The following is a 10,835-nucleotide window of genomic DNA, read 5'->3' as shown; positions in this document are numbered from 1 at the left end:
CGGTTCGATAATCTTTTAGTGGATAGAATTTTAAAGAGAATAGATTGGGTTTAACCCGGTTCGATAATCTTTTAGTGGATAGAATTTTAAAGAGTTTTTAAGCAGTAATTGAGAAACCAAGTTAAAATATTTCTTAGTTTACTCGTGATGAGTGATTGATATTGATATTTATTTCGTTTGATGATCTTTAGTTTTGTATAAGCTTTGATGTGATTTAAATTAATTTATGATTTTATTTGAGCATATTGATTATAGACTAACTGGAATTAGAGTTGGAGATATATGTTTGCTTGTTTTATAGTGTGCAGGTGATGGATGTAATTTGGCGGTCGACAGTGAGATAATCGGGGCCAAACGGAGTGCTTAGTACCGAACGATCAAAGAGGTCGGGTGAGTCGACGATGATTCTAGCTGAATACGTGGAGGTCAAGTAAAGCATGAAAGACGGATAGAGACGGTGTGTTGACAAAGTCAAGCGAAAGGGATGCCGGTATAAGTGATAAGATGACCCGATGGAACGGAAGTGGGAGAGACTTGCCGGTGGTCATGATCGTATAATGGAGTACACGCATCGACATTGAAACACTTGCTTAAGGTATAAGCAAAATGGCGAGCCACGCTTTGAGAAGCGTGCAGTAGGTTTCACGGTTTGGCCTCAAAATCGTGGGAGGATTAGAGGAGTATGTGGCACCATCGTGAAGCTTGTATCAAGGCAAAGCTAAGTCGTTAAGGCGCCGCGACCGTCCGATTAATGGAGAAAGAAAATAGACTAAAGTGCTCTCGATGGTAGATAGTAGTATACTACAAGAGATGAGTAATTTGGGAAAAAGCTAGGTAACTTAGGGTCAAATTTTGTAAACTTATAAATAAATGAGTAGGGCTATAAGAAAGTTGAAACCAGCCACTTGAGCCCCCTTGTTCCACCCATTTGTGAGGTTAGAGTTAGGGTTTTGAAGTAGAGAAGGATGAGTGCTTAGCCTATATAATATATGAGATTTTTTAGAGATAAATTTTTATGATCCGTCTAAAATATTGCTGATCTCTTTGAGTAATAAAGTTTATATTTTTGCATATGTTTAAATTTCTTTCCTTCTAGTTTTCCTCTATTGTTTCACTTACAAGTTTGCAAGTTTTTCGGTTTCCGATTTTGATTTTCGTTTTGGATTTTTTGCTAAAATTTTAGCATCTTGTGAGGTCATTCTTATTGTTGTTAAAGGCATAAAATTCGCATACAAATATTTATATGATGGGGTCTTGAATTCACTTGCCTCTAAACAATTAATTTGGAGAGTTTCGTTGCCCGGTGTTCATCTTTTCTTGTTTCTTTTCAAGTTATGATCTTTCGAGTGCTAAGACACATGGATTGATTTTAAATAGAATATATGGTTCATATACTATCCGTGGAACTCTTGTTAAAACTTCTCTCTATTTTTTGCTTCCGTTTTGAGTTTTGAGATACGTTAGGTGATATAAATAGTATAAGGTCATCGATTTCGCAAGAAATTTATTGAAGCATCTATTCACCCCTCTAATTGTTAATCTTGTACCTACAATAATTAACTCTGCAAAAACTGAAACTATAGTAAAAAAAACATCACAAAAGTCTACAAAAACTTATGTAAACTTAAAGGAAGTTGGACGACAACAAAACTATATACCGTAGCAAGTCTAACCGTGCTATTTGTGCGATTCAACTTACTAGTTATAAGGGAAGCAAAGACCACTCTCTCAAAAAAATTCTCAAGTATCTACTGCTTGGTGCCATAGAGCATGTAGACCATGGTGCACGGTTGGTTTGGAGACAATTTTGTTTGAATTTGCCAATGCTCCAACCTTTGTAAACCTTTTGGTGGACAGCGAGTTGGCTGTTATGCCTGGGTAATGAAATTTCATTCCGGATCAAAATAATATAGGTGTTGCCTGGTTAGCTAACTTTGCTATCATCCTAAACCAAACCAGACCAAAACAAATATTGCTGATGTCAAAGAAAATTTATGTACTGTTTGGTTTGCTATTGGATATCCCGCAACGCCTAGGAAAATTTTTATAATGGCAGCGGAATCTGATTTCACATGCAGACAGACGGAATCGGAGCGATAGCCATGATCCAAACAAGTGAAATAACATTCGTTTTACCAGGGTTTTTTTTCACCTTGCCAGGTTTTTTAAAGGAGAACTTACCAGGTATTTTCAGCCCCAAAAATTTGGCTCCTCTGTCCTCTTATCGGCGGCATCATCCAACAGCTGAGCAGCCCGTCCCGGCTCACTATAGACCCTCTCCTCATAGCACAGTGGCGCGTCCCCACGGGCAAGGACGGCCGGACAGCTAACAAGTTCTGACTACGTAACTAGGTTGTCCAAAAAGATCGAAGGTCATGAGTCACTCCAATTTGATTCGCTATAGGTTTGATTCAAATTTGATTTGAAAATCTAACAAGCTAAGTATAAATCTAGCTATAAGCTCACGAGCTTATCGAGCTCGAGCTCGAATAGATTGTTAAAAGCTCGACTAACTTCAACTGCTTTCCATCGGGGCAAAACTGGTGCCCATTCACTTTAACTAAATTTATTTTTTTAACGTAATCATCTAACCTAAAGTCCAATCGCTTAACTTCAGATTGCGTAATTATATATATATATGCCTCGTAGATAGAGCTATTAAAAAAACTCGGAACTCGCGAGCTTTATAAACTCAACTCATTCTACGATGAATTCGAGTTCGACTTGAAACAATAATATACCAAGCTTAAACCTGATTATATACTCAACTAGATCTTTAACTCGAATTAAATTCAGCTTGAATTTATATCAATCTCAAACTTAAAGACGATGAACACGTTGAGCTCGGCTTGTCGAGAGTCTGTCTGCAACCACCGGATCAACAACCCATGGCACCCTGTTTGACCATGATTGATTTGCTTGCCTGCGCGCCGTGCACGGACCACCACGTCGCGGCACAGTGACCTCTCTTGCGCGTCTCTGCCGGCGTACGGTGGCAGAGAGGCCCTGACCCCTGGCGGTCTGCCCCGTCGCCCGACGTGACGCATAGGAACGCAATGATGAGGCGATTACAGCAGCTGACAGTTGATGCCGTGACGTGGTGTGTCGACGGCGACGCCTCACACGATCCAGGCGAGTGGAGTCCAATGCCAGATCTTTTCCTTTTCGCCGTCGCAGCGGGGAGGCCCCTCGTCACTGCCTCGGCGTCCAGCTGCAGCTGAGCGGAGCCGTCACAGTGTGGCACTGTAGGGCGCCAGCCATGGCCGGCTGGCAAGCTTGAGAGGAGCGTACTGTGCTGATGTACCTACCTGCTGATTCCTGACGGATGGCGCCACCGGGTTTTAGATATAAATTAGTTTAACTCAGGCCCTCTTCTCAAAGGAAACCACTCATGTTGCATCATTGAAAACCAGCTGGTTACCTGTAGCACAACGAACGCAACTGACAAGAACAGCGTGGAGATACCACCGGTTCTGTATGTCACAATGTGCGTGTAACAGTGTAACGATCACATCGAGATCCAAATCCTGCCCAAATGATTGCTTCTGGGGTCAACCAAAATCTAGTTAACAGTGGAAAAGTGATTTTGTATGGAGCATGAGGCCAACTATACCATTTCTGATCACATTTCCTCAATCTCGTGAAGATGACGACCATCAAATCTTTTACTGAATTATTGCCTTAAAGGCATAATCAAGTTACTGAGATTCTAAGCATAACAACTATGCCATTTCTGATCACATTTCGTCAAATCATCCACAAAATAGGAGCTACCTCGGAGCTCAATATACTTGTAAACCTATTGCCATTTCTACTATACACCAAGACAATGTATCAGCAAAAGCTTTGAGCCTACAATTACTAGGAGGTGAAGACAAATGAAAAGAAAAACGAGACTGGGAGGCAGGCCGAGGGAATAATACATAGTTGAACATCTCAACTTCACTGCGTTTTAGGAAGAGCAGAGATTAAAATCTGTTTGAGATGCTTTGCTTATCTCGGTCCCAGGAGGCCCTCAAAGCACCATAGGAGTGTTTCCCTTCGATCGCTCGCTGCGAATCTTGTCGAGAAGGGCTACTGTAGTTCTGGTAATGCTGTTGTTCATTTGCCATTCTCCAGCTCCTGCTTCCGGAATCACTACTCGGGGCCGTAACAGAATCAGATTCAACAACCATGTCACCCTCAAGTATGCGAAGAACCTTTTTACAGGACAGAGAAGGGGTAAGCGTACACATAATTAGTTTAGCAACAGATATGAGGGAAATGAGTTGCAGCTTGTGCCACTAACATGAGACATGCGAGGCCTTGAATGTGGGTCACGTCTTATGCAAAGGTTTGCAGCGTGCAGCATGCAGTAGACCTCATTTTCACAGTAGCGGTCCCTGAGGCGTGGGTCTATGAGTCCATCAATTGCATACTCCTCCAAGAAAGGCCGTGCCTGTTAGTTTGTTACAATACAAATCTTGTGAGTCCAAGCTAAACAGAACAAATGGAGGAAAACACTTCAAAAACCAACACACATACAATTTTGGCACAACACTGATTAGAAATTACATGGCTGTCCATAGAGTGTATTTAAATAACCGCAATCATAACTAAGAAATGAACCATGCTAGAAAATGGAGTTTCTCCAGACTATATAACATTATCACAAAGCTCTAAGTATCTTAGCTATCAAATTGAAAAAGACTTGACTAAGGAGAACTGAGGAAAAGGTTCACTCACCCATTCAGTTAAAAACTGCTGGCCTTTTGGTCGGTTAATGTCAACTGCCTTCCGCCCAGTAACAAGTTCCACTAACACAACACCAAAAGAATACACATCAGCTTTCTCTGTTATTTGTCCACTCTGCGCATATTCGGGTGCAAGATAACTGCAGACAGTCATAAAGTCCACCAATTAGCAGTGCTCGAAACCGCCTATGATGATATATTTATATAATAAAATTACATATCTCAATATTTACCCAAATGTGCCAATGACTCTTGTTTCAACACCCATATCTCCATCAGGTTGCCATCGCGCCAGGCCAAAATCTCCAACCTGTCGAGCAATTATTGAGGAACTTACAACCGTACAATGAAACTAAGAGGTCAACAGCAACCACAAAATAAGATTGGATGATTGGCAGAGTTCAACAGACAATAGGTGATGGTGATCTGCACTTTAAACAAATCTACACAAGATAAGACTGTCCTATCATGCAGAAAAATGAAATAGCAAAGAATAAGATGATTGACCTCCCTAAATAAGACCCAACTATCATCCAGAAAAGTGTACTGGTAACAATAGTCCACAACCACTCAGTATGATGTAAGCCTGATGATTGCATCAGATACGGAACCTTTATCCTATTTGGAAAAGTTTCTAATGCAAGACACAACAACAATAGTTACATTACACTCCAATCAGTGAAACAGGACCATACCAGTGGTTCAAAATCATGTGTCACAAGGATGTTGTTTGGTCTCATGTCACGATGGATTATACAGCCAACCCTACATTCTTCGTGAAGGTACCGTAGCCCACGAGCAGCACCAACTGCAATCTTTTGTCTTGCAGCCCACTCCAACGTTTCCCTATTACGACCTGAATGATATTTCAAGAATAGGTAAGAGGGATAGATTTATGTTACATCACTAACTTGTTCAATTCTTGGCACAAAAAAGTGAACAGAAAGAGAGAAAAAAACCAAGAATGCAAAAGTCGTTAGGTGCATAGTAAGCTTGAAGACAAAGAGTATCTTAACCAAACTAGCAGTTCTCTTCTGTACATAAATGCAAGAGAGAGAAAATGATCTACCATAAAGATGTGAATCCAAGGATCCATTGCAGATGTACTCATAAACCAATAAACGTCTTCTGTCCTCAACACAGAAACCAATCAGCATTACAACATTCCGGTGTTGTGCACAACTAAGAACTTCCACCTCCGAGCAAAACTCAACATCACCCTGGGAGCTAGCAAGCTTGTGTTGCTTAACAGCAATTGTCTGGCCATCAGGAAGGACACCTCTATGAACAGACCCAAATCCACCTTCAGCTAAGAAATTTGCTTGGGAGAAACCACCAGTTGCAAGTTCCAGTTCAGCGTAAGTAAACCACCGAGGAGGCTTTCCAAAAACAGGTGCTTTGTGCTGACATATTGAACACAAGGGAGGTGGACCAGGAGGCGCACTCCTTGCCAACGAGACAGCATCCCTGACGTTTCCACGGAAGTTTAAGTCTGACCTGCTTCTCATGGTACTAATTTCATTCAAGAGATCCAGCTTGGAGATCTTCTCGAGCAAAGCATCTGCTGTTGGAACACGAGTTTTTCGTGGACCTTTCCCAAGTGATCTTGAGGATGCAGATCCCTGTAAAATGTCAGCCATCCATGGCTGAAGCGAGAAAGTTGCTGGAGGGCTCAATGTTTCGCTGTCAGAATCAGAAATGTTGACATCTGAATCCTGAATTTTATCTTTTGTTGCCTGCACCTCTTTCTTCAGCAAACCCTTTGTTTCAGAAGCACAAAACGGAGACGTCCCAAGATCTGAACTTGAGACAGAGGATGTTCCCACTTCAGTGCTTCCAAAAGGTGTCTCTAAGTCTGGACTGCTATTTGGGGTTACAGCCGGTCCACGAATTGAACTGCGTGGCTCTTTGACATCAGTTGCGGTTTTACCAGTAGAACTATCCGACACGGGTGGAATTGCACAGGTTGCTTTGGACTCTTTATCAGGAGATCCCACGAGATTCAGTCGGAGGACTTTAGGCTGAGAACGCTTCATAACAACAATGTTGCATGGAAGCTCCTCCACACAACGCTTCTCTTCATGTTTCAACTCCCTGAGTAACAGCAACATACAAGTTAAGCAAACATAAAAATGAAAGAAACTAGGCTGCAAAGAAGATATATACTGTATCAGGAGTTGACCATTACTTGTCTAGCACAACCCAGGTAGCTTGTGCTCGCTTAGATTCAGCAGCTACAACGCCAGAAGGAGACCCGGAAACAATCTTAGTCTTCACATTTATCTACATAAATGGCAATAAATTAAATTAAACAAGTATATTATAAGAGTTAAATAAACACCTAAACAAGCAGTGGCTCCGGAACCAAACCTTGTTTACATCATACACATCAAGTTTCTGTATCATTTGATTACACAACTCTGAGATATCCGATTTCTGATCCAACAAAGACTTATGGCCACTTGCGCAATCCCCCGCAAACAGAGGAAACCCCCAGAACTTCCTGCCTGAAATGAAGGAAAAAGTGGTATTTCAGGCCACCAGTGCACTACCAGTCTACTGAACAAAGTGCAGAGACTTCAGTGATCATTATAACACAAGGACTTTGGAGCAAATTAGTCGTGCAAGAAAATGTGCGCAAGAGAACATTCTTATTTATACTCTAGTTGAATTTGGAAACAAGCAGCAGTAGAAGCACTGTATACTGCACAGGGCTCATTCTCATAGGAACACGAGGAAGGAAACCATACCAGAGCTATGCGCCGGGATGACGACGAGGAGTATGATGCTTCCGCCGGGCTGCACTACGTGCGTCAGCGCCCAGACGATGGCCGTCTTGGAGATCTCCCTTGTGGCCGCCCTCACCGCTACCACCACCTTCTCCTCTGCTGGCACCGCCGCGCCTTTCTCAGCCACGGCCTTCCCCTTCCTCTGCAGTAGCTGCTGCTGAGAAGAGCCCACCATCATCCCCTTCCTCTCTAGCAATGCCTACAAATCAAGAACCTCCTAAGCCACAACAGCACAAGAACTCAGCAACCCAAGAACCAGCCAAAGCAGCTAAAGCAAAAGAGCAAGCTAGGAGTGATGCCCGCCTAATACTAACAACACAACTACCGCGCCGAGAGCTTTAATGCCTACGAGGATAGGAGCGAGTACCGAGCTGCTGACAGTTGACATCAGAGTTCGACACCGGAACTGTTTCGCAGAACCAAAAAAACGAACAAGACCGAAGACCAGAAAAGATGGTTGCGGTAAAAGGAGGCAGCCTTTCCCCCCTCTGCTGTGTCCCGACCCGAGGCCGCGGATTGAGAGAAAGACCGCAGCTTTATGGCTGGACGCAGAGGGGGCATCACCGGCTGCGCCTGTGAATGCCCTCGTCGACACTGTAGCCGGGACAGGGACAACGGGGAACGTCAAGGTGAGCGGGCGAGGTGACCCCGCCCTCGCGTTAGGCCGGTCAGATTGCACAGGGCATCCTCGTCCCCCCACAAGCCTGCCTACACGATTCCCTCGCAGATCTCGCCGCGCTTCGCGCCTCAATTTGGCCTGCTCCATGTGGGAGCAAACAAAACCGGATAATCCCCACCCCCGAATGCAAAGTGAGTAAGATCTCCGATGAGAGATTTAAGTCGCATTTCCTTCCATAAACGAATGAATACCTACTGAAAATCTGAAGAAGAAAAAAAATCATCCATGGGCCTTCCGATTTCTGCTCCTCCCATCGGAACGCCCACAATCGAAACCCGCGCGACCGAAAAGGCAAACCGCAAACCGACGGTGCAAAAGGGGAAGAGACGCACCGGAGAACGCGACGACGACGACGACGACAACTAGTAGTAGGAACTCTGACCTCCGAACCGCCGCCGCGGCCCTCTCCTCCTCGCCGAGCGAAGCGTACCAAGCGAAGCCCGCAAACCCTAGCACCGCGTGCGCGTGGAAGCGGAGGCGTTGGAGGAGTTGGCCATTAAAGAGCCAAGGCGCCGAGGCAATTAAACCTCCATTGCTCCTCGCTAGCCTCCTCAGCTACTACTACTACCACTTCCACCACCTCACGATCGCCGTCGACTGCTTGGATTGCCCGTTTCGCCCTCCAGGCTTCTCCATATCAACAACCGTGCCACCGCAGTGGAAAACGAAGCCTCGGCCCTGGTGCAAGTGCAACCCGCCCCTCCGTTCCCGATGGGACGGCCGGGGAGCGTCTGCAAGTAAATGCTGCCCAGGGTGCTGCCTCGTGAGCCGTGGGCAGGCTGTCCAGGGCGGGGACCGCCTGGCAGGGTCAGATCAGGGAAGGCTCGGGTCCCGGTGCGCAGGGGCAGGGGAGGGCGAGATGGCACGGCCCTCGTGGACGTGGTCCACCACGCTCAGCTGCATAGTTGCTGCCACCACTGGATCCCAGGGTTGATCTGGTCTCTGTTGCTGTTTGCCAAAAATCTCTCTGAATTTTTTACAGGCTTTTTCTTTCCCTCGATGCAGTGGAGGGGCGGGGCCCACCTGCTATAGTTATGCTTAGGCTCTTACATAGTACTACTCGTTTTTGTATTTACGAGTACCTTCGTGTATGTGATGTGAAAGCAGATGAGCCTAACTTAGCATTGTCATGGAGTGAGGGTGTAGCAGATGGATGTGAATGTGTACAGCGGGTTTAGGTGTGTTTTGTTGTTTCCATAGTAGGTATTTTGGTTTTGATTGTGTGTATATTTTTATAAAGAAAGTCGATTGATTATTTGTATATATTATTTTTCGTGTATCTGTGACTGCAATTATACGGTTATAGTCTGGTTTAATGGATACGTTCGAATCGAGCTTTTCTCTGAAACCTAACCTAATTGATGCAATGGGACCACTCGTTAGTCTCAGGTGCAAGATTATTGTATCCGCTCATTTAGACAACTAAATATCTTCACATAATCATTATACTGCTCATGCAAATAACCAGACACCCTTCTTTTTTAATCACTATATCCGCTCAGCCTACTTCTACTCATCTAGGATATATATTACAGCTTAAAAAAAAGACAACCAAAAACACTATTTCTGTATAAGGCTACTCCCAATACAAATGTTTTAAAGCAATGTATCCCTTCCCTCGTACATGGACACTAGTGTAGACATTCTTTCTCTGGTGCAAAGTTTCTTCTGCATCTTAAAAATGTACCACATCTGTTTTTCTATTTGTTCATATTTATTTACTTTGTTTCATAAAACACAACATGGACATTTGACTACTCCAATGTATTTTTAGCTTATTTCTTATGTTGGATTTTGTGATTAGCTTATATCTTGTGTAAAAAACACCATCTCTCTAATCTTTAATTTTTTTCACATCATAAAAAATCCTAACGGAGGTGTAGCATAATGTAGCATTTAATGCCTAAGAAATGAGTTAAGGTGGAGCGTTGGGATTGACCTAATATTGGTGCTCATACCTTCTTTATCTTTGTACTATTTTGTTACCAGAACGGTTGGTTTTCTAGTGATGATCTTACCATTCTACCTATATGATTTCAAACAAAGAAAATTATTTGTAACTTTGAAATACATACCATAAAAAATGTACTCCCTCCGATCACAAATAAATATCGATTCAGATATCGACAAGGTCTCTAAAACACATCTTTGATTATTATTATTTTGTAATATGTTTGTATAATATATCAAGATTATATTATTATAAAACTATTTTTCGAGATAAATCTACATGTACCATTTCAATATCCAATACACAATACATAAAAAGTAATTTGTACCTAAATTTCAAAATGATGATTGTACGCAACCCTAAAAACAATACTTACGTGTGAAGTACTTTTAGCGCCTAGTACTTCGCAAAAGTGCGAGGATTGCCTATCCTAGTTTTATAAAACCGTTTTTTACATGAGGTTGAAAATGTGGTCCATCTAACAGTGAACACTACCGATCATCTCACTCTTTCGTCAATATGGTCAAGACGCCTAGAAGTTGTAGGTTCGCGTGCATGGCCACACACATTTGGCGGCTACAAAGGTCCTTAGAGCATCTCCAGTTGTATCGCTATCCAGCTCTGTATCGATATAAATAGCAAAGTGGCAAAAAAAAACTCGGCTCCAACCGGCTCCATACTCC

The 10,835-nt window shown here is 43.2% G+C and overlaps 1 protein-coding gene across 4 annotated transcripts; it reads right to left on the bottom strand.

Moving 5' to 3' along the window:
* Positions 1-3,636: 3,636 nt before the first annotated feature.
* On the bottom strand, positions 3,637-8,915 carry LOC133906422 (inactive protein kinase SELMODRAFT_444075-like). Of its 4 annotated transcripts, none has more exons than XM_062348337.1 (10): positions 8,534-8,915; positions 7,484-7,739; positions 7,104-7,240; positions 6,922-7,016; positions 5,803-6,827; positions 5,429-5,589; positions 4,967-5,043; positions 4,726-4,873; positions 4,289-4,438; positions 3,637-4,199 (listed from the first exon to the last, which is right to left on the bottom strand). In XM_062348337.1, the coding sequence occupies exons 2-10, from the start codon at positions 7,698-7,700 to the stop codon at positions 3,969-3,971; spliced, it is 2,241 nt and encodes a 746-aa protein (XP_062204321.1). In that variant the 5' UTR covers positions 7,701-7,739; positions 8,534-8,915; the 3' UTR covers positions 3,637-3,968. The 4 variants fall into 4 exon arrangements, with proteins under 4 accessions (XP_062204321.1, XP_062204312.1, XP_062204331.1 ...); XM_062348328.1 differs by having other exon boundaries at positions 7,484-7,721; XM_062348347.1 differs by having other exon boundaries at positions 7,484-7,721; positions 8,584-8,915.
* Between the last annotated feature and the right edge of the window lie 1,920 nt (positions 8,916-10,835).

The sequence above is a fragment of the Phragmites australis genome, chromosome 2 (genome assembly GCF_958298935.1).
Source record: "Phragmites australis chromosome 2, lpPhrAust1.1, whole genome shotgun sequence".
NCBI classification, from domain to species: domain Eukaryota; kingdom Viridiplantae; phylum Streptophyta; class Magnoliopsida; order Poales; family Poaceae; genus Phragmites; species Phragmites australis.
The sequence above is the reverse complement of the archived record's forward strand: the minus strand, read 5'-3'. Positions and strand labels throughout refer to the sequence as shown.

Bases quoted from the DNA above. Each gene is read 5' to 3' on its own strand.
- LOC133906422 (XM_062348321.1), bottom strand. From the start codon at position 8,288: ATGGAGCAGGCCAAATTGAGGCGCGAAGCGCGGCGAGATCTGCGAGGG. The intron at 7,722-7,889 runs GTACTCGCTCCT...CTTGATTTGTAG, and splicing joins TGTCAACTGTCAGCAGCTCG to GCATTGCTAGAGAGGAAGGG. The intron at 7,241-7,483 runs GTATGGTTTCCT...CCTTCATTTCAG, and splicing joins CATCCCGGCGCATAGCTCTG to GCAGGAAGTTCTGGGGGTTT.